Source organism: Mirounga angustirostris, unplaced genomic scaffold (assembly GCF_029215605.1).
Source record: "Mirounga angustirostris isolate CCGP_5_RB_7025 unplaced genomic scaffold, mMirAng1.0.hap1 SCAF_10, whole genome shotgun sequence".
NCBI lineage: Eukaryota > Metazoa > Chordata > Mammalia > Carnivora > Phocidae > Mirounga > Mirounga angustirostris.
In genome coordinates, this window is record NW_026991718.1 from 87,134,097 (window position 1) to 87,155,261 (window position 21,165).

General features: G+C 53.6%; 1 protein-coding gene across 4 annotated transcripts in view; it reads left to right on the top strand.

Moving 5' to 3' along the window:
- Positions 1 to 21,165, top strand: part of SH3RF3 (SH3 domain containing ring finger 3) — a 394,367-nt gene that overhangs the window by 252,924 nt on the left and 120,278 nt on the right. For all 4 annotated transcript variants that reach the window (XR_010405756.1, XM_064572701.1, XM_064572700.1 and 1 more), the window contains exon 4: positions 12,228 to 12,581. Coding sequence is in view for 3 of the 4 variants with exons in the window: in XM_064572701.1 (XP_064428771.1) it covers positions 12,228 to 12,581 (354 nt within the window). In the remaining variant the exon portion in view is untranslated. The remainder of the gene's footprint in view (positions 1 to 12,227; positions 12,582 to 21,165) is intronic.

A 21,165-nucleotide genomic window follows, 5' to 3' on the forward strand; every position in this document is an offset into this window, starting at 1 on the left:
TGCTTCAGCGTGGGGGAGGCAGGGGAGCACCCGCGCAGGCCCTCGGCTCAGGGCTGCACCAGTCACCTGCACAGGAAGGCCGCTCTGACCCAGGGCTGCGCTGGAGGCACCCCTCGCTTTCCCAGCCAGCTCCCCACGCTGGAGCCCTGTGCCGGCCAGCCACGGAAGCGAGGCCCGGAACCAGGTACAGAAAAATACTCCGGAGGGGGGTCCATTTATGTTTCTGGAAACCTTTTTATGTTTGGAAGGGGATGAAGGTGTAGTTGAAACTCTGCTCTTGTTTGTGTTTCTCTTGCTAAATTGGCAACCCAGTTCATATATTAACATGTTCTCAAATATATAAATTTGGGGGAGAATTGGTTGTGTTATCATTGGGGTTTTTTTTGGTCATAGTAAGTGTTCATACCCTGTTCTTGGATCCAGCTGAGAAAAAGATGAGTGTCTGAGAGATGGAAGCTCAAAGGTTAACTTTATTACAGATAAATCTCAGTAGAAGAACATAGATCAGATCTGGAAGCAGAGGAACTTGCTGGTTCTTCACCCTCCGAGCGTAGACCTTGGGACCTCCCTGCCCACCAGAGTAGAGACTGTAAAACCACCCCCCCACACACCAGCCCTGCCTGGAATTGCTGCCCCGCTCCGGGGCCTCCAGCTTCGGACTAGGGTACCTTCACCCAGTCCCTGGAGATTAACCAGGGACAGGGGACATCTCTGTCCACTAGAGATGCACACTGAGCTGTAGTCACAGGTGAAATTATGTGGTTCCTGCAGGTTGCTTTAAAATCCTCCAGGAAATCAGTGGAGGAGGGCAGACAGCCCATGGCACAGGAACAGCAGAATGGTGTGGTTACTGAAGCTGGATGATGGGGCTGCATCCTTCTACTTCTGTGTCTGATATAAAAAGTTAACAAATGCTGTGCCGTGCCTTCCCTCCCAGCAGTCAGATGGGGAGGGGACAGGAGCGGAGGCCAAGCAGGCTTGCCACAGTTGTTTTTTCAACTCTGATTTGTAAGATAGAAGCAGTCATAAATGACAGGTAAGCTGGTGTGGCCGTGTCCCCAAACTACACACAGTGCCAAGCATCAGGCCAGACTCGGCCTGCAGGCCAGGTTTGCTGGCCCCTGCTCTGTCCTCTGCTTAACCTCTCTGGGCTTCCATTTTCCTTCCATTTTGGCCCGGATTTCTTTCCCCCTTCTGAGCTCTCTGAGCCCCCCATGGGAGCACAGTGCCAGGAGAAGCTCCCTGAGGGCTCTGGAGTGTGACAGCCCGGTCTGTGCTCCCACATCAAAACACCACCACTCAGCCAAGGCCAGAAACCAAGCCACCTGGCGGAGGGAACCTTTGCTAGACCTTCCCTGAAACGTCAGACTAGACTAAAAAATACCAAAGTCTTTTACGGCACCTCACACATTTCTTACAAAATGGAAAAAAATATGTCAGTGCCACAACTCAGGAAATCTCGATATCCCAGCCTAATCTGCCCTTTTGTTTTGTTTTTAATAACTTTGTGATTGTAAAAATAACACCAGGCTATTGTTCAAAACAGGGAAATTCAGAAAAATGCAAACAAAGAAATTAAAATCGCCTATAATCCTACCAGTAAATATAAATATGCGTGTAGGAAAAATATGAAATGAAATGTTGTTAGCATATTGTTTTATTTCTTTTATTCTTTTCTATGTATAAATTTACATATATTGTGAACAAATATGGGATTGTGCTGCATCAGTAAATCATTAAATTGTGAGACTTTTCCAGTAGCATTGTTGCAATAGCTTCAGAGCCCTTGGGCCCTATGGTCTGCTGTCAGCACAGTAGCAGGGGATCCTGCCGCATGCATAGCTGATCTCTCTCTGCTGCTTTAGACCTCCTGTCTCACTCAGGGGAAAGACAAGGCTGCTCCATTGATCCGTGTCACCTCTGACCTTATTTCTACCCACAAGTCTGCTCCAGCCACCCTGGCTTCCTTCTTCCTCCTCAGACTTGCCAGTCCCACTCCCACCCCAGGGCCTTTGCACTTGCGGTCCTCACTCCCATCACATTTCCCTCAGGTGTCAACAGGTTCCCTCCTTCAGGTGTTCTCTCAGAGAGGCCTTTCCACGCCACCCCCTGTAACCATGCATCCTGCCCCCTCCCAGCACTCCTTCTCTCATATTTCTTTCTCCATATACTTCTCACCATCTGACATATTGAATATCTTTACATATTTGTTTATTGGCTGGGTCTCCATGAAGGCAGGGGTTTTGTTTTTTTCACTGATGTACCTTCAGCGCCAAGCAAAACCCCTGGCATACAGCAGGTATCTAATACATGTGTGCTCGGTAATCAGATCCTCTGCTTCTGGAGCGCCAAACCCAGGTGGTTTAGGGATTTTCCCTTCCCCAGCCGGTCCACCTGGGCAAGACCCCGCTGCCTGTTGACCCAGGCCATTTGGCCTGAAATCTCCATGGCCTGAGCACTGGCTCGAGGCCGTGTGCACACAGCACATGCACGCACGCATGCACACGTGTGTTCTTGTTCCCGCCTGTGCCTCCCCCTTACCTTGAAATACTCGTATCACTTTTGGCTCCTGTCCATAACCATTGAAATTAAGTTCCTTCCTCACTTAGCCCAGTCTTTCTCTAATAGATCTTCCATTAGGTTTGCATTTATGAACTCCGAATATTCTTACACCCCTTCTGTTTTTTTTAATTTTTTTAAAGATTTTATTTATTTTTTTATTTATTTGACAGAGAGGGAGAGACAGTGAGAGGGAACACAAGCAGGGGGAGTGGGAGAGGGAGAAGCAGGCTTCCCGCCGAGCAGGGAGCCTGATACGGCGCTCGATCCCAGGACCCCAGGATCATGACCTGAGCCGAAGGCAGACGCTTAATGACTGAGCCACCCAGGTGCACCCTTTCACCCCTTTTGTGACCATGGAATATATCCCTAAGGAAAGTTCTTTCTGTGAAAAAGCTTCCCCAGCCACGTGTTGCCGTGTGCAGCTCACACGTGACAGCCGGTGCCGCTGAGTGACTGATTCTGAATGGAGTGGGCTCTCACTGGGAGCTCAGACCCGAGGCTCAGGCCAAGGTCTGGAGGGCCAGCTCCAACGTGCCTGCTTCTCTTAGCCGGCGGGTGGGCATCTGCAAGGCAAGGGGTGAATTTCAGCTCCCAGGGGGGTCGATAAGCACACAGGTCAAAGCATGAACCTGCTATTTAGATCATACTCAATGAGTAGATGTTATTCCATACACACACACATATTGGCTGCATCCGTTCATTGACTAGGTATTTGTTGAGCATCTACTGCATGCCCAGCACGAAGCTCATTAACCTTCTGTGAAGTGAGATGATTATTTACAAGAGTAAGAAGTAGGCTCTAAATTTCAAAACTCTATCAGCTCTGAGATCTTTTTTTTTTTTTAAAGATTTTATTTATTTGACAGAGAGAGAGACAGCGAGAGAGGGAACACAAGCAGGGGGAGTGGGAGAGGGAGAAGCAGGCTTCCTGCGGAGCAGGGAGCCTGATGCGCGGCTCGATCCCAGGACCCTGGGATCATGACCTGAGCCGAAGGCAGACGCCTAATGACTGAGCCACCCAGGCGCCCCTATCAGCTCTGAGATCTTGATGGTGTTGCTACAGAGGTTGCCCTGAGATCTCAAAAGAGAGAGACAGAGACAGAGAGGACAAGGGAGGAGATGCATGCTATCTGCAGGCTCTATAAGTGGTTGCCGGCTGTTTATGATTAAGTGGTGAGGAAGTAGCACTTAGAGTGTTAAGGCCACAGCAGAACAATTCAGTGACGGCCTGGCTAGTGTTCCACAAGCATTTCTCTGTCCCTTGCCACACTGGGAGCTTGCCGTGGGCAGCATCCCGGGTCTCTTGGCCACATAAGTTCTGTTCACCACTCTCGGGAGTTGGTCCCAGAGATGCTCCATGTGGGACAGGGCCTGACTGCAGATGCACAGGCACCCAGGGTCTGTGAGGACAGATGGGGCCATGAGTGTCTCCCTTGTGGCCTTAACCTGAGCATAGCTCGTGCATATGTTCAAGGATGTGTGTCACCAGAGGGGACGAGAAAGGGCTGGATGCATTCAGAGGTAAGAAGTGTTTCCAAAACTGTGTCTTCGTCAGGGAGACTGTGAGGCCCCGGGTGTCTCCAGATAGGCTGTTTGGCTGTTCATTGAGAGCACCAGGCCACAGGTCCAGGCAGCGCACCACGCATTTTTAAAAAAGATTTTATTTATTTATTTACTTATTTATTTATTTATTCATTTATTTATTTGAGAGAGACATGGAGAGAGCAGCAGGGGGAGAGGGAGAGGGACAAGCAGACTCTGCGCTGGGCAGGGAGCCCGACATAGGGCTCAATCCCTGGACCCTAAGATCATGATCTGAGCCAAAGTCAGACACTTAACTGACTGAGTCACCCAGGCGCCCAACGGCACCACACATTTAACCCAAGCAGACGGGGGAAAGAGGACTTTATTTCTTGGCAGGGAAATGTCTCTCTTTCCCCCTTGATGACAATGGCTTTCAGCCTTTTTTAGATTGTGACTCAGGATGAGAAATGCATGTTGCATCCTGACCTAGGGTACACACCAGTATGTATATGAAACTAAACCAACGTGTCCTGGAACTACTACTTTTACCCTTAGCACATGTGATGCATTCTGTATTTTCTCTTATTAATCTGGTTCATTTTTTAAAAAGTACTGGTCAGGACCCACTAAATTGACAGTTTGAAAACGACTACTCTTGGCTAGAGATCTTCAAAGTAGGGTGCATGATGGGACGCCTGGGTGGCTCAGTAGGTTAAACGTCTGCCTTAGGCTCGGGTCTTGATCCCGGGATCCTGGGATCGAGTCCCACATCCGGCTCTGTGCTCGGCAGGGAGTCTGCTTCTCCCTCTCCCTCTGCTCCTCCCCACCCCATTTGTGGTCTCTCTCTCTCTCTCAAATAAATAAATAAAATCTTTTTAAAAAACCAAAGCCAAAAACCAAAAAAACCCCACACCAAAATAGGGTGCACAAAGCTCTGTGAGTAAAGAAAGGAAATTGTTAGAACTTTCTTCAAATTTATTATTTTTTTTTTGACTTGTAAGTTTCAATTTCTCTTATGTGTGTGTTTTCTGATGTATATAATATAGTGGTACACTAGAAAATATATGTAACTTACTGGAGCTGTATGCCCCGCAGTGCTTTACTGCTGGGGTAAAGGTTGCAGGGCCCTGGACTGGGTCACCCTGCTGGCCTGGCCCTGGGAGCAGCAGGGAAGCTGCCACCTGCCTTCTGAACTGAATTCTGTGCCAGCCACATCTCTGGTTCCCTCCTCCTCCTTTCCCAGCTACCTAAGATCTTTGACTTCTGTGAGATCGTTTCCTCCAGTGCTCGTCTAAGATGATCAGAAATGCATGTGCAAGCACAGCCCAGGCAGGGCACTCTCCAGGGCTGGGGCACCTCTGAGGGGGCCATACGTCTGTCCCCCTGTTGGGACAGTCTGACCTCCTGCCACCTTCCAGGCAGAGAGATGTCCCCTCGGGGGTTCTTACAGAAAATGGAGAATAAACCGTGCCTTTGTGTTCCTTTCCTTGTGGAAAAACAACCATTTTTTTTTTCCTTCTAAGTTTTATCTTCAGGCAAAATTATGACAGCGTCCTTATACTCATCTCAAAACTTCCAATCAATGGTCCCTTTGCTTACAAGACACACCCTGCTAAGGTGCTAACCATAACTCTTTGCTGCTTATGAGCCTTTTTCTGAGTTTCACACATTCTTACAAATGAGTGAAGTTTTGTTTGCTTATTTTAATTTGTATCAGACTCTTTTTGGAATCTTCCTTTTTGTGGGTTTTGATACTGCACCGAGAGTGTGATTGCTGGCACAGGCAGGGAACACAACCCACTATTAAGAGGCCGAATTCAAAGAAGGGGCCGTCTCATTCCCCATGGTAATTGGGGTGAGTGCCCGAGAAGGAAGGGGCGACAACTTCAAGCAGAGGCTGAGGGACAGGGAGTGCGGTGTGTAGTTTCTGATTGCCGTGGAGGGACCCACTCCCCAAGGAGGGACACACTGCCCTTCTGTCTCAGGACAGCTTGGGAGCCCGCTGCCCCGCCCTGAGCCGCCAGCACCGTGGAGGTGTGTGAAACAGCCCCGCTCTACAAGCTTGTCCGGGGACCGGGCCAGTGGTGCAGTCCACCCCTCATGGGAAGTGCCCTGGCATCCGACAGAGTTGGGGCTTTGTCCAGTCTGCGATAATGGGATGTTGAAATGAGTACCATTCCCTACCCTGCACATTAATTCTTAGGATCATCTCATCCAAAATCCTTGCCTGCACTCAGTCTTTGTATGTATTAAGATTAAGCAATTCTCTGTGCATTTCAGGTCTACACTTAGCTGGATATTTCTTGTTTTAAACCTCAATTATCTGAATAATTGCTTCAGTTCACCAGTCCACTTTGGCCACTACAGCCTCACCTGTCCAATCCAGTCACCTTGAGAAGGGAATGCGGGGAGAACAGAATGGAAGAGAAGTAGCGGCCCTGCGCTGGGTGGGTGTGGGAGAGCCAGGGATGAGGGCTTCCATTACACCACTATGTGCCCACCACCTCATACAATGTTTAGTTCTGAGATGGGACCCCTTCAGAGATAAGAAAGCCTCTCCCATAGCAGGTGCACAACAAATATTTGTTCCATGAGTGGGAGAATGTCAGTCCAGAGGGTTAGCATGTGAGTCTACAAATGTCTAGAGTTCGACATTCCAGTAAAAAAAAAAAGTTTGGCATTGTTAACAGGCCTGTGAGGTCACCACCCATTTCAAATGAAAAGGAAAGGAACAGAAAGAGCCTCCCACCCTTGGTAACTGCAACTGGGGTCCTCCCAGGGTGAGCATTTGCCTGACATAATGTTCACACTCCTAAAAAAGGTCTGGTTTTTAAAGGCCCACGTTTGAATCTCTAATATGAACCCAACCCCCTCTAATTGCCAAAAGCATAGATATACCTCAGTGACTATAATAATTTTTTAACCCAAAGATGGAGCAAGAACAGAAAAGCATCCCCACGCTCTGCAGTAAAAAGTGAATGATACACCCAGTGAGCCGTGGTAGAAAGGGTGTGAGCAGTCACCATCGTGCCACCTTTTAACTGTGTGATGTGGAACAAGACGCTTACACTTTACCTCTGAGCCTCAGTTTTCTCCTCTGTAAAATGGCCGTGTTGACCTTGGATGGTCGATATAAGGGTCAGACAAGCCTGGTGGTGATGAAGGTGGGTCTCTGTTGTGCTTGGCTGGTGGTTGTCACTAGGCCACTTGCTTTGACCTGCTCAGTCAGTGGTCAAGAGCCCTCATTTTGGGAGCCTTTCTCATTGAAGGCCCGAGCTGTGTTTCTAGATACAGCCTTCAAGGAGGAGGGTGAGGGGTGCCAGAGCTGAAAGTAAATCATTCTGTTCTCACTTGCCCCTGCTGATGATCTAGTCTCGTAAAGAAGGGAGTGTTTTACAAATAAGAGGCACAGATCAAAATGCAGTCAGCCATCTGTGCCTGCCCACCTCGGTGAAGCGGGAGGCTCCTGAGATTTTTCCTGACAAAAGTTTGACACAGCGGGCGCACCTGGGTGGCTCAGTCGTTAAGCATCTGCCTTCGGTTCAGGTCATGGTACCAGGGTCCTGGGATCGAGTCCCTCATCGGGCTCCCTGCTCAGCGGGGAGCCTGCTTCTCCCTCTCCCACTCCCCCTGCTTGTGTTCCCTCTCTAGCTGTGTCTCTGTCAAATAAATAAATAAAATCTTAAATAAAAAAAAAGTTTGAGGCAGGTAAAGGCCACTCTTCATCCACTCCTGAGTTTGTGAAGCTCTCCGGAATAATAGGCCAACTACCAGGCATGGTGACCTGTGCTCTACTGAGCCCACCTGCGGTGGGAGCCGTGCATTAAAGGCAAATGCCAACAAAAGCAGCTGTCTCTGGTTATGTGGCTATTCTGTGGGGAGAGCATCTCCTTGTGAAGCCGAGGTTGCAAAGCCGTCCATGTTCTAGTCAAAGAGGGTCTGGCTCGAGCAATAGTGGTATCTCCTGGGAGTTTGTAGACATGAAGAAACTTGGGTGCCATCCCAGACCTACTGAGCCAAAATCTGCATCTTTACAAAGCTCCCTAAGTAGTTCACCCCCACAGGGAAGTATAAGCTTTATTCGAGCATCCCCTGTTGTTCACCTCAGCACCCCCGGCACCTAGAGTAGAGCCCGGGACATGGCAGGTGCTCAGCAAGTATTTGCTGTACACGTGTACCCGTTGGTTGCCTTCATTTTAAATTGACATCTGGCTTCCAGCACGCTCCCCTCTTTGGCTTCCTGGATTTCCCAGAAAGGGAAGACATACTTCCCTCCCTCCGGTCTCCGTCACCAGCCCATCACTCCGGGGTGCGGATGTGTTGAGGCTGTACTCCCTACCTCGGGGTTAGGATGGAGGGGCTTCCCTGTTATTTTGCTTGAGAACTGCAGGGCACCCCTCAACCCATTGTCCTTTCTTGCATGTTATATCTGATATCAGCTTGTATGCCTGGTTTTCCAATCTTATTCTTTCTTTAAAAATTCCCTCCCACATTACCTTCAGTTTAAAGTCCTCTTGACCAGAACTGGTGATTTCTGGGTAACCGTGCTCTGCCCAGGCCCCCAGCTCTAGCACTTTCCTAGGCCAAGTGCCCAAATCCCTTGCTAGCCTCAAGCTCACCAAGGGGCCCTCAGGGCCCATGTGAGCCTGCGGTGAGAGTCTTCTTTATTTAACCTGGTCCCCAAATTCACATGCAGCTAGGATGCCACCAATAACTCTAAGATGACTTCATATGGAACTGTTTGAACAATGGAAAGAAGAAACCCTTCAGGTCTTCCATTTCCAGATGTTTCTGTGGCTGGAGGGAAGAGTGGTGTGGAGGAAGATCACATCTGAGCTGATGAAGTTGGTGAGGCAGAGTCCTGGGAAGAGGGTCCTGAGCCAGGGGCAGACACACAGTCCCTGACTAGGGTGCGACCATGACTGACCGGTACTGTCCCACCCGCAACACCGGACCCGAGGAAGAGGATATGTGTGTGGCGGTTGAGTGTTTGGATTTGGGGCTGGCTGCAGCAGCGGGCTTCCCGCAGAGTGGGAGGGAGCAGGCCAATGACTGTCCTCGGGATCCATGAACAAACCCAGCAAGACGTAATGTTGGTGTCACTACTTTGTTTCCATTTTGTATGGAAGTTGGAAATGTCTTCTATTGCCGTCCAAAAACAGTCAAAATGGGAGTTATTGGGTGCACTAGTTAATCACCAGTTGTGTGTGGGGGGTTGCCGTCTATGCCTAGGTGTGGGGTGGAGAAACAGATTAGGTGACCAGCCACATTCAGAGGGAGAAGCCGAGCTCTTTCATTGCTGGACAGGCATCTTGGTGGGGAGCAGGGAGAATCCTGGGGCAGAATGCCAGGAAGCACTCATTCTCCCCACCACATACCACCCTTCATAGCTGGCAGTCAGCAGCCACTCACAGAATGTTCTGCTTGTGGGAGGAACAAGAGGGCTGACTTCAACGTTCCCTGCCTCCTTGGCCCTCCCCCCAGGACCCCAAGGCTAACTGGCCAGGCTCCCCCAGGCCAACAAGGCGGGGCTGCAGCCTGCGGGAGAGCAGAGCCATCTGGTTTTCCTGCAGTGTGGACGGCTGCAGGCAGGCAAGCCGACACTGCCCCCATTTGGAGTATGAGGAAATGGGCAATCGTGGCTGCACCTGAGGGGTGTGAGTCAGGAGCTGCTGTCTCGGGCAGATGCTGGTGGGTGAGGGTGTCCTGCAGTCATGGGCCATGTGGACTGGGATGGCACTGGCAGCACTAGCTGCCAGGCCCAGCCCTGAGCGTCATGCAACGTGGCTAATCGGAGCTTGCCGGGAAGATGATGGCAGCTCCCCACAACACTGAGTGTCACTTCAGGGACCCAGCCACAGAGTTGCAGCAATCAGCATGGACTCTGCAGGCCCATGGTCTGTTTGGGGCCAGGGCATTGCTCGAAGCCTGGGCGGGGCTGTCCACCTGAGGGTGGCAAATCACTGGCTAATCCCATGTATATACAGCTCCAACAAGAAGCTGCTTGTCACAAAGCAAAGGTTCAGTAAAGAAAATAAAACTGAACTCTCTCTCTATTGGGAGGGTCTTTCCTTGGTATGTCCCTTGCCTCCTGCAGAGATGTCAGGGACTCTAAGGCCACTGATGGACGTGCAGAGAGTCACCCCTTGGAAGCAGCCCTCCTGGCTCCCGCAGCTTGCTAAGACACCGATCTTTCATGGACATTCATTGGCTGTCCCTCTCAGTGCCCATGGGTATGGCGGAGAAAGGCGGGCTTCCCCCACACCCTGGTCTCCATCAAGGAGGAGGCAGCGTGGTTGGCCATGAGCAGCCTGCCGGGGAGCTGTGTGGAGGACTGAGCGGTGTGGGGTGAGCCACGTGCCAGTTGGTGAGCTGCGGTGGGGCCCGTGGCTGCTGTGGCAGTGGCTCAGATCAGGGCTCCGTGTGTTCCAGAAGTGCTCTGTCGGTGCCTCATACTCCAGGTTGGCTGCTTTGGGGAAGAGCGGAGTTGTTTTCGCCCAGCCTTGGGCACTGTTGGTGCCATCGTGTCTGTGTAATAATGTTCCACATGGAGGCACATGGCAGAAAGTACGGAGTCTGTGCTCCGATGCCCGTAAATGAAGGGCATTGTCCCCGTTGCTTCCTGCTTCTCTGTGTTCCTCTTGGCCCTGTGGCATGGGTGCCAAACACTGGGCTCCAGGAGGCCAGCCCTGGGGTGTTCGCAGCACCCCACGGAGGGCCACGAGAGGCAACAGCCGCTGGTCTGCTTGCAAGCTAGCACTGCTGAGGAAGCAAAGGAATACAGTCATAAAATAGAGCAAAACAGCTGAGCCTGGTTGGAAGAAACGTTTCAAAGGCAATAATCCTGGATTTAGATCACACATTTTGGGGCCCACAGTGAGTTTTTCAAAACCTCCCTCGGAAAGGCAGGTATTTGTAATGGAAATGGTGACAGCGCGGTGGCCTCGCCTGGGCTGTGTGTGGGCGGCTGGACAGCCAGCACCGCTGCGCGTCTGATCCACTCGGCATTGTGCAGATGAAGCCTCTCCCGCTCTCACTGCTTAAATTCAGAGGGGCCCTTTTTTATTATTATTTTCATTAACTCATCAAGATGCCACCAGCTGCAAGCCCTAGTAGTGTATGCTGCGTGAGAACCTGGGGTTTTTCCTCTGCCGTCCCAGGCCTGAGGGACATTTCCTAATCCAGACTCCCCTGCAGGTGGGGACGTGGCCCTTCCTGGCTTGCCCGCCCCCCTCCCGCCCACAGCTCCAACCCACATTCCCCGGCTCAGCTGAGGACATGGGTGTGGCTCCCGCACCAGGTGACCTGCCCATCCACAGCTGGCTCCCGTTTCCAGGAGGGCTTCAAACCACCCGCAGGGTTCTCTGCCTACTCACCCCTTCCCTAAACCGGTGCCTTGGACTGTGCCTTGCCCTCAGCCCTGAGCTCTGGGCACTTCAGGGTCTGAGATTTGGCTTCCTCTCTGTCCCCAGCTGGTTTGCAGGTGTGCGCACATCCCAGGAGGGCCCCGAGTTCTGCTTCTCCCCTGACCGCCTCAGGCAGGGGGCTCTGCCAGCAGCCGAGGACTCTCCCTCTGAAGCGGCCTAGGTGTGGGGAAGGCTGCGTTCTGCCAGCGCGTGAGGCAGGGGGGTGCGTGGGGCGCCGTCCATACCTGGGATGCATCCATGCTTCTTGCTCAGGAGGTTGGATGGTCCCCGCCAGGGGACAGAAAGGGCATTCTGGTCACGTGCCTTGCTTTTTCCTGCCAGCGTGGCCAGAACTGTGCCAGGCAAGCCAGGGCCTGTCACCGTGGCGAGTGCGGGCCCACGGCTGGGCGTTCCTGCCGCCTCCTTCTGTCCCATGCCCTCTGCAGGTCTGCACCTCATACCCCAGAAACGGGCACCCCAGGAAGGGATTGGGGATACCCTGGGACAGACAAAAACAGCTGCCCTGGAGACCATTTCAGTAAAATCTACAGATGTCACCGCAGCCTCTGCTGTGTCTGGGCCTGGCGCCATTCACAGGGAGGCCCCGTTGGGAGGATCTGCGGGACCATGAACACGTTGTCGGGTTTAACAGGGGACGCAGGCTGTGAGCACAGGGAGCAGGCTGGAGCCTGTGACCTCTATTTAACAAGGCCTTCCTCTGCCTTTCTCACCTAGCTCAACGACTCAGCCAAGCAGCTCATTGAGATGGACAAGCCATGCCCAGCGGCTGCGTCTGGCTGCCATGCCCCCTTGCCCTCTGACCCTGGCGCGGCATCCAGTGTGCCCCCAGGACCCACATTAAGCAGCACGGGGGCGGTCAGTGCCTTTCAGCGGCGTGTGGACAGCAAGAAGAATGCCAAGAAGCGCCACTCCTTCACCGCGCTCAGTGTGACACACAAGTCCTCCCAAGCCACAAGCCACAGGCACTCCATGGAAATCAGCGCTCCCGTCTTGATCAGCTCCAGCGATCCCCGGGCCGCAGCCAGAATCGCAGACCTGGCTCATCTGTCCTGCAGTGCTCCTGCCCAGGTAACATCCTCGGGGTGTGGACAGGGAGGCCTCTGGGAGCCCCATCCTCAGCTGTGTGTTCAGCATCCTGTCCCCAAACTTGCATGAGGAAGGCCATGGGGCAGCAGTGCCCTTTGGGGCCACCGTGACTTCCTTCTCCCTGCCTGGCCTCAGGGACCCCCTAAGCCTTGGTCTTGTCACTGCCAGAACAAACATGTGAGTGGTACTCGGTGTTCAAAGGTATCTAGGTGGTGTGTGAGGTGCTTCTCAATGGCCCATGACACAGCCTTTGAATAACATTGGCTCTTATTTGGAAAGTTCTCCTTCCTCAGTGCGTGTTCAGTGCATCAGATCGTGTCTTGCAGAAAGTCTGGGTGTAGTTTGTTTTTAGCACTAGTATATTTTTAGCATCTCTTAACACTTGCTAATCTTGTTTCCTTTCAACAAGAGCTCAGAACCGGAATGAACTTGTTTGGGACTTTGATTATTATTTTTCCAGATACCTTCTATTTCTAGACATAGCACTGGTTCCATTCCACTAGGAAGATAAAGGAAAGGGGAGGGACCTTATTCTCAGTCCAGCAGCCAAAGGTGGCTAGTGTGTGATCCACAGCCCTCATACTATGTCCTGTAATTCGTGGGTAACAAGTCCAAGGCTCAGGCTTCCCAGGGTTCAGTGGAAGTTCTGAATGGACATTAGCAGAGCCCTCTTGCCCTTTCCTCCTGCCCCATAATGTGGGCTCCACACGTGCGCATGCAGGCTCTCATGTTCTCTCTGCCTCTCCCTTGTCCTCACCTGCTTTCAGCCCTCCTGTCCACTGCTCCTGAGTTAAGGGAACAGAGGCAAAGTTCCCAGGCTCTGCAGTCTGGGTCAACTGTAGACAGGCCCTAGCATAGGAAGGGAACAGATTTTTTTTTTTTTTAATTTGTGCCCGACTTTGTTCCACAAGGACTTAAGTGCTGAATTAGTTTATTGCTAGAGAGGACTGGGACCCTGGGTCCCATTTTCTAGCAGTTACACTTGAAATGAAAATTGTGGCCAGGCTCTAGACTTTCGTGAGGGTCATTGAAAAGGGTGAGAGGTCAAGCAAAGCAGTTTTCACCTATCTCCCGTCCCAAGTTAACTTCATTATTGGGACACATAATAGGTGGCATAAGGGTGAGCTGCCACACGCCGTGACCTGCAGGCACCAGCATGCTGTCCACGGTCAAATGCACCCAGAAACCAACTCCCAGCTCTGCCACCCACCGGCCGCTTGCCTGGCTTGGCACAGCTTTGTGGGCCTCGCATGTCACACTGGGACGCCCATCCTCTGGGCCACCTGAAGACCACCTGGGGCTGCTGCCATGGGCCAGGTGCAGGTCCTGGAGGTGGCCACAGTGCCGTGTCAATCCTCCTTCCTGCCATGCCAGGCACGCTGGGAGGGGACTCAGTCCCAGAGTGCTGTGCTTGGGGACAGACTTGGGCTTTGTGATCCTGAACCTGGAGAAATCCAGCATCATTGCAGGCATGTCTCCATCCACAAACGGGGGCCCCCACGTGCCAAGCTGACCTCAGGGGATGGGCTCCAGGCTGGCAGAGCAGGAGCGCCTGGGCTTCTTGGTGCCCAGGGCATGCGTGGAGCAATGCTGGCCCCAGCAGGTGTCTCATCAGCTCCCCCCGCCCAGACCCCTCCAGACTCAATATGTGTACCCAGGCTGTGGCACAGACTGTCTTCACTGACACGGTGAACTCTTAGCCCCTGTCAGATGAACAAAGCCGGTCATCATGAGTGCAGGCCAGTTCTGCCTGCATGTGTGCAGCCCTGACCTGCATACCCACGGCTTCTTGGGCCACAGGAGCAGAGGGGTCAGGGGTCTTTCGGTCAGGGGTCCCAGCGCGTTTTCTTCTGGAGAACAAGGACAGCTGTTGTCACTGGCAGTTACTGAAGCCTGGTTGAACACTGCACGGTGTTGTCTAGGAAGTTTGTGGCAGTGGGCCTGTGGGCTCTGGAAGAGCAGCTCACTGGAGGCAGACGGGGCGGCTGGGCCCGTGTCCCTGCTCGCAGCCAGGCTTTGGGTGAGCAGCTCCAGCTGTGTCCCATCTGCAAGACAGGCTTTGATGGTGACAGGCACCTTACGTGGAGGAGATCAGATCGGAAAGGGCCACCCAGTGTGAGATGATTGTGCTGCTCTTTGTTCAGTTGACTTGATTCTAAAGCCCTGTGGAGGAAGATGAACCAAAGACACACACACACACACACACACACACACTGTGTGTACACAACACCAGTGAGGTGATATGCTCTGGGGGGGTGAGATGCATGGACAAGAGAGCCCCTCAGCTGAGTTGGAGCTCATCACCATCACTGACTCTTCTCGCTCTCCTTTGTGTTCCTTTCTAAAGTGGAAAGGAAGTGTGGGCCTGCGGTTTCTATAGAAATGGCTCTAAAACACAGTAGCTGTTACCTGCTTCTCAGACCTAATGCAGTGAGCTGCATTAAGCCTGAAGCCGCAGGGTCCCCGCAGAGCACAGCGAGGGGTGCACGCTGTCCCTGGAGTGGCATCCAGGGTGTGTGTAGTCGGTGGCTCGCTCTCACGGCCTCTGGAAGTGCTGCTCCATCCTCATCTCCTCCCCTCTACTGATCTCACCTCCCTCATCTGGGCTTCTTGGCACATCCCACCATCAGGAGAGCCAGTAGGTTGAATTATTTTCATGCGCACATGAGGAAACTGAGGCCCAGAGGGTGTAAGTAATGTCTCAGTTCTGTGCTCATTTGACAGTCCGCCCTGCACCCCATCAAGACTAGCATGGACATGGGTCCAGGTCATGGACGTCACTTAACCTTCAGCTTCAGCTTCCTCTTCTGTAAACATACAGGGCTGACCTCAAGGCCTGGGGCGGTGAAGAAAGAACCTGGCTGCCAGGCCGTGCAGAGAGCGGCTGGTGCTCTGTAAAGACTGCCAACCTCTCTCCTTCCCTTTCTCTTTTAGTCTGGGGCCTGGTGACGTGCAGGCTAGGGCAGTATCTCAGGTGGAGGGCTGGGCTCCTCCGCACACTGGCTGTGCACCTTAGGGCTGTTGCTGAACCTCTCTGAGCCAGGAGAGCTGCCATTAACAGCCAGGTGCAACACTGCCTGGTACCTCTCGACCCTAGAAATGCTCTCCCAGCTCTTCTCCCAGAGCCTCAGTTTTCTCGTCTATTCTATGGAACACCTGTGTAGTTGCTGGGAGGGTGAAATGTGAGCCCGGGCTGGCCTCTTCTCAGTTGGCTGTTCTCTCTGCTGTCAGGGAATGAGGGAGCGAATCACCAGCCCCAGTGTGTCAGATACGACACCCAGGGCCTCGGGCCTTGTGCATTCTGGCCACTGCTCTGCTCCCAGACTCTCCCTGTGCCGTGCACTGTGCTGGCCCCTAGCGGTGCTGGAAGGCCACAGATAGCTGAGGGGGTGGGTGGCACGGACGCCGCCTGCAGCCACACCTCACCTCCCGTCAAGGAAGCCGGGGCTCCATGAGCATCCCCGTGAGCCCACATCCGCTCCTGACTGTCAGCCTCTCACTGGTCTGTCCCCAGCAACAACCAGGCCAGGCCGTGTGTGGTCCCTGGCCTCGTGCACCCACCAGGGAAATCCAAGGACCCTGCCTGGAATCCAGTGCAGTAAGTTCCAGCCTTGGCGGCATGTCACTGTCACCTGGAGGTTGGAACATCCCCCCTGCACAGCTCTGGCCCCACAACGCCGAGGTGGCTGGTCTGGGGTGGGGCCTGGGTCTGGGGCCTTGAGAGCCTCCCGGCCCGCTGTGCAGAGCGAGAAGCGCTGGTACCTCAGATAACGGCCGCTGCCCTTCCCTCACGCTCCAGGCTGCACCACAGGCCAGGCCTAGACCTGGGTCCTCAGACACTGGCCGCTGCCCTTCCCTCACACTGCAGGCTGTGCACAGGCCAGGCCTAGACCTGGGCCCTCAGACACCGGCCGCTGCCCTTCCCTCACGCTCCAGGCTGCGCCACAGGCCAGGCCTAGACTTGGGCCCTGAGTCCATGTACGGTGACCAGTGTCCCATCCCACCTGGCACTGAGGGATTCCCTGGGCACAGGGGACTTAAGTGCTAAAAATGGGACAGTTTGGGCACAGCAGGACAGCTGGTCATCCCAGAACATTTCTGGGATGGTGTGTGGAGTTTTGTATAGAAATGCAATGTGGTCCTCTCTGTACGGGACCAGTGCCGGGTACCAGAGGCCCGGAAGCAGGGAAGGGCCGGTCCCTGCTCCCAGGGCAACAAGGGAGGAGATGTGAAGGGGGCATGGGGCATCGCTGCAGGACAGCGCTGTGGACCCAGCTGCCTGGTTCCTATTTGGTGTGTGTTGTGCCACCAGGGGAGGCTTTTAAAACCTTCCATCCCCAGGGCCCATCCCATCAGCAAAACCCGAGTCAGAGAGGGAGGGCGGGCACGCTGTACTAGCCAGGCCCGTGTGCAGGGATGCTGTGTAACGGTCAGCGGGCCCTGGGAGCCACACTGGGCTCCCAGTCCAGGCGGGCTTAGGTCTGCTTCCACCTGCTGCCTCATTCTGATGCACCAGCCAGAGAGGCAGCGGCTCCCTGAGGCTTGAGGTACTTGCCTCCCCTCTCAAAGCTGAGACTTGGGCCCAGCATGCTGCCACAGCAATAGGCCGGGGTGCGTCCTCCTGTGCTGGGGGGAGAGAGGTCCAGAAAAGGGTCCTGTCACCATTGGAGCTCTTTAAAGCTCTCCAGGTGGGTCAGCTGTGCAGCCAGGACACTGCGCTGGGCCCGAGGCTGGCCAACTGCACCCAGTGGGGCGGTTTTCCCTATGGCTCTGGCACTAAGAACAATTTGCATGTTTTTAAGCGTTGTTTTCTAAAAGGAAGGAAGGAAGATGGCTAGGAAAAGGACAGGAAGAAACAACACAGAACTGAAGTATGCACTCTCTGGCCCTTTGCAAAAAGAGGCTTGCAGCTGAGGCTCTTTTGATGCTAGCCCTGACAGGCAGAGGAGGCCAAGAGGAAAAGAAGAGGAGAAACCTGCAGTCATGTAGGCTTAGCCCAGGCCCAGAGCAGGCGTCCTCAAGCAGAACAGGAAGAAGGTTTTGATTTTGGCCTGAAGTTCAAAGGCACTAACTCCATGTCCTTCCCTGGTCTGGAGTTTGCCAGGAGGGTGGGGAACCTGGGAGGTTCTGGAATCCATGCACTGTTCTCACCGTGGAGTGTGCTTTCAGACACAGCCTTCTCATGAGGTTTCAGCACACCATGTGGGAACCTGAAGGCTCTAGAATCAGCCCCAGGATTAGTTCTGGCTGAGCTAGGGGCACAGGCATGAGGCACAGCAAGCAGGAACCAGGAGGAAGGTGGCCAGGCGGCTGCCCCTGCCCGGCCCTGCTGTCCCTCCTGGAGGTGCGCAGCCAGGCTGTGGCCACGTCAGGGCAGGCGCAAGGGAGTCGGCCCTTCTCCCTCCTGCTTGTCTTCTCTCAGTACTGCCATTGGAGGCCTTTCTTACTCTTATTTTTTTTTCATTATTATTACTAGTAGTGTGTTTATTTCCTCCTGCCTTCAATCATCCAAGACCACTGTGGTTAATTCCTATTCAGGAAATGTGGGCTCCTTATGTCCAGCAAAAACTCATCGTGGGACCTTGCATAGGATGGATGGCCCCCTGCCACAGATGCTTCCTCTGGACCCCAAACAAGAGAATGACCTAAATAACAAGCCCATAGGCCTCAGATTCCCAGACTGACCTGTGGAATAAGTATGGCAAAACTGTCCAGGGAAGGAGCGTGGCTATCTCCTCCAAATTCCACTCATTCGTCCCTCTTCCGGGAACATGCTTCTCCCTTCTCACAGTGGACGCACTGAGCTCTGCAGTCCCAGTGGCTAACCCCTCCCCTGCTGCCCACCCCCAGCCGGCCAAGGCCACCAGCAGGTCCTGTGTCCCTGCTCCATGTCCTCCTTCTTGACATCCAGTAGCTTTGGATGCTGTGGGCAAGACTCCCCTCCTGAGCCTCTCCTCCCTTTGCTTCTGGGACCCTTCTCCAGGTTCTGAGCACTTCTCTTGCCCCAGCACGGGACCCTCTTCCTCCAGGTCCCACATGAACATCAGGGCTCCCCTGGCCTTTTCTTTCTGTCGTAGGCCTACCCCCAGGGTTCTCATCTAACCAACACCTGAACCCTAAACTGTCTAAACTCTGCCTGCCCACACCTTACTGAACTATCCATTCTTTCCTCCTGCTGCCTGACAGCTTCCCCTGGAGATGTACTTCATTTCAATCCATGTCTGTCCTCAAACCTCCTTCCTCTTCTTCATTCCATCTTACCCAAATTCCCAAAGCTAAGACCCTGTATCTTCCCAACTCTGCTCTCCCCGTCCCCTCTGCCATCCAACCAGGTGTCAGCTCTAGTTCCCAAGCATTTCTCCCATGTCATTAGTCAGGATGAGGCAGATCATCTTCTGTCACAAACAGCTCCTGACACCATTACAGTTGAACACAGGGAGCGTTCATCACGCGCCGCTGCCGTGGGTCAGGCGGCCCTCCTGAATGGCGTGCTCATGATGTCGGCCTCCTTCTTCTTGTAACTCTGCCGTCTACAGCACATGGCCTTCAGCAGGAAGAGGGGCACAGAGGAGGCCCTTGGCATTAAACTGCCTCGGCCTTGAGACAATACTCATTGCTTCTCCTCTCAGGTTACTGAGAGAAGAACTGGCTACTCAGCCCCAACTTTCCTGCAGGGGGCTGGGGCATGTGGAGAGGTACGTGGCTATCAGTCAAGCCCAGCAGTCCTAGCCACATCCATGGCGGCCCTCTCTCCATGGCACCCACCTTGCCTTGGTTCAGGCTGCTCTGTGCCCTCACCAACACACATCAACTGATTCCTAACTCCCTGCTTCTGGGGTTCCCTCTGGAATCCCATCTGTAATAAGGCTGATCTTCCCACAAATGCTTCTGGAGACTCTGTGTTGCCTTAGGCTAAAGTCCAGGTTCCTTAGCTTGGCCTGCAGAGCCCTTCAGACTTAGCCCCAGGTTGTCTTTCCAGCCTCCCCCCCAGTCACTGTCCACTCCCGCACTGGCTGGCCTGACCTCGGGCTCACCCCTCACCAAGACTGCTGCCTGTGCTCCGCCTGTCTGTGTTGCCTGCTCATGACACACAGACACAGCCCTGTATGGGAAATTCCTGCTCACCCTTGAAAGCAGCCATCTGAAGCGGTCACTTCCCCTCTGTAGCTTTCCACCAACCAGATTCATTCCCTCATTTCCTCTGTGCCTGCAGGACTTTTTCCATACATTTATCATGGAAGGTGTGGCCTTTGTCATTTGTGTATCTGGCCACTCCCCTGAACTTCACGTCTTTCAAGGCAGGAACTGGGTATCAGTCACTTCTGTATCCTGGCACCTGGCCTGGAGCAGAGTTCATACCCATTTGATTTCTTCTAGGGCGGGCATGGGGTCTGTGTCCGCTGCACTGCGGACTGAGCCGTCTTGCACACTTAACGTGATGCCAGAAATGCCCCAGGGCCTCCCCACTGTTAATGGCTCCCTGAGGGCTGCAGAGAGGGGACAGCTGCAAGGTGACAAGCTAAGGGGCTCCCGGGGGTGCATGGTCAGCCGAGCCTCAGATGGCCTGCCCTGCTCACATTTGCACCCTTATGAATTATTTCTCCCTGCCATTTGGAGAGGTCAGAGGGTCAGCTCAGTTCCTCATGAATAATGAAGCAGCACTCAACATGTCTCCTTTCTGCTGGAGGAGGGAGGATTATCAGAGGAGAGGACAAAGAGGAGGCTATTCAGGCTGACTCTAATTTTTAAAATCCAATTATTTGCTTATAGAGATCATTGGATCAGATTAAGAGGTGATTACTTACACTTTAGAACCATTCCCTCATAAACCAAACAAGAAACCAAGTGAATGGCTGAAGTCAGCAGCAGACCGCCCGAGGAACGTCTGTGGGTTCGTGCAGCTCTGGGGTGCCCTGTACCGGCCAGTGGGAGCCAGGTTATGCTACAGTGACAAGCAGCCCCACACCCTCAGAGGCTTCCTTCTCACCCACTCTGCGTGACCACCTCGGGCAGCCCAGGGCTCTGACCCACAGCTCCCTCTTCCCAGACACCAGCAGACAGTCACCCCTGCTCATTTATACATCACCTGCGGAGCTGTGTAGTTGTGACAGAGATTGTATGACTCACAACGCCTAAGATATTTATTTTCTGGCCTTGTACGGAAAACGCTTGCTGACCTCTGGTCTGGACTGTCTCGTCACTGTGGCAGGGGCCCCTCTCTCCTTGCAGGGGGTGGGGAGACGGCATCTGCCTGTGAGGAGGAGCGGAGGACAGCCCCCATGACACCACTGCCCCAGAACCTCCACATCTGTTGGCAGACATTGACGCGGAGCCTAGGAAGCTTGAGAGGCAGACTGCCATCCGCAGAAAATGACAACGACCCTGAAGCCCCGAAGCCGACGTTCTGGGGCTAGTGCTGTTGGACTGCCTGCCAGCACATGCGGGCTCTGGGGGGCCGAGCGCTCCCCAGCCGGCTCTGTCTGTGCAGGGCCAGGATCTCACGCAGGCAGACCCCGTCCAGCCAGGAACAGGCGCCTTCCCCAGACCCCGAGTGTTTCTCAGCATC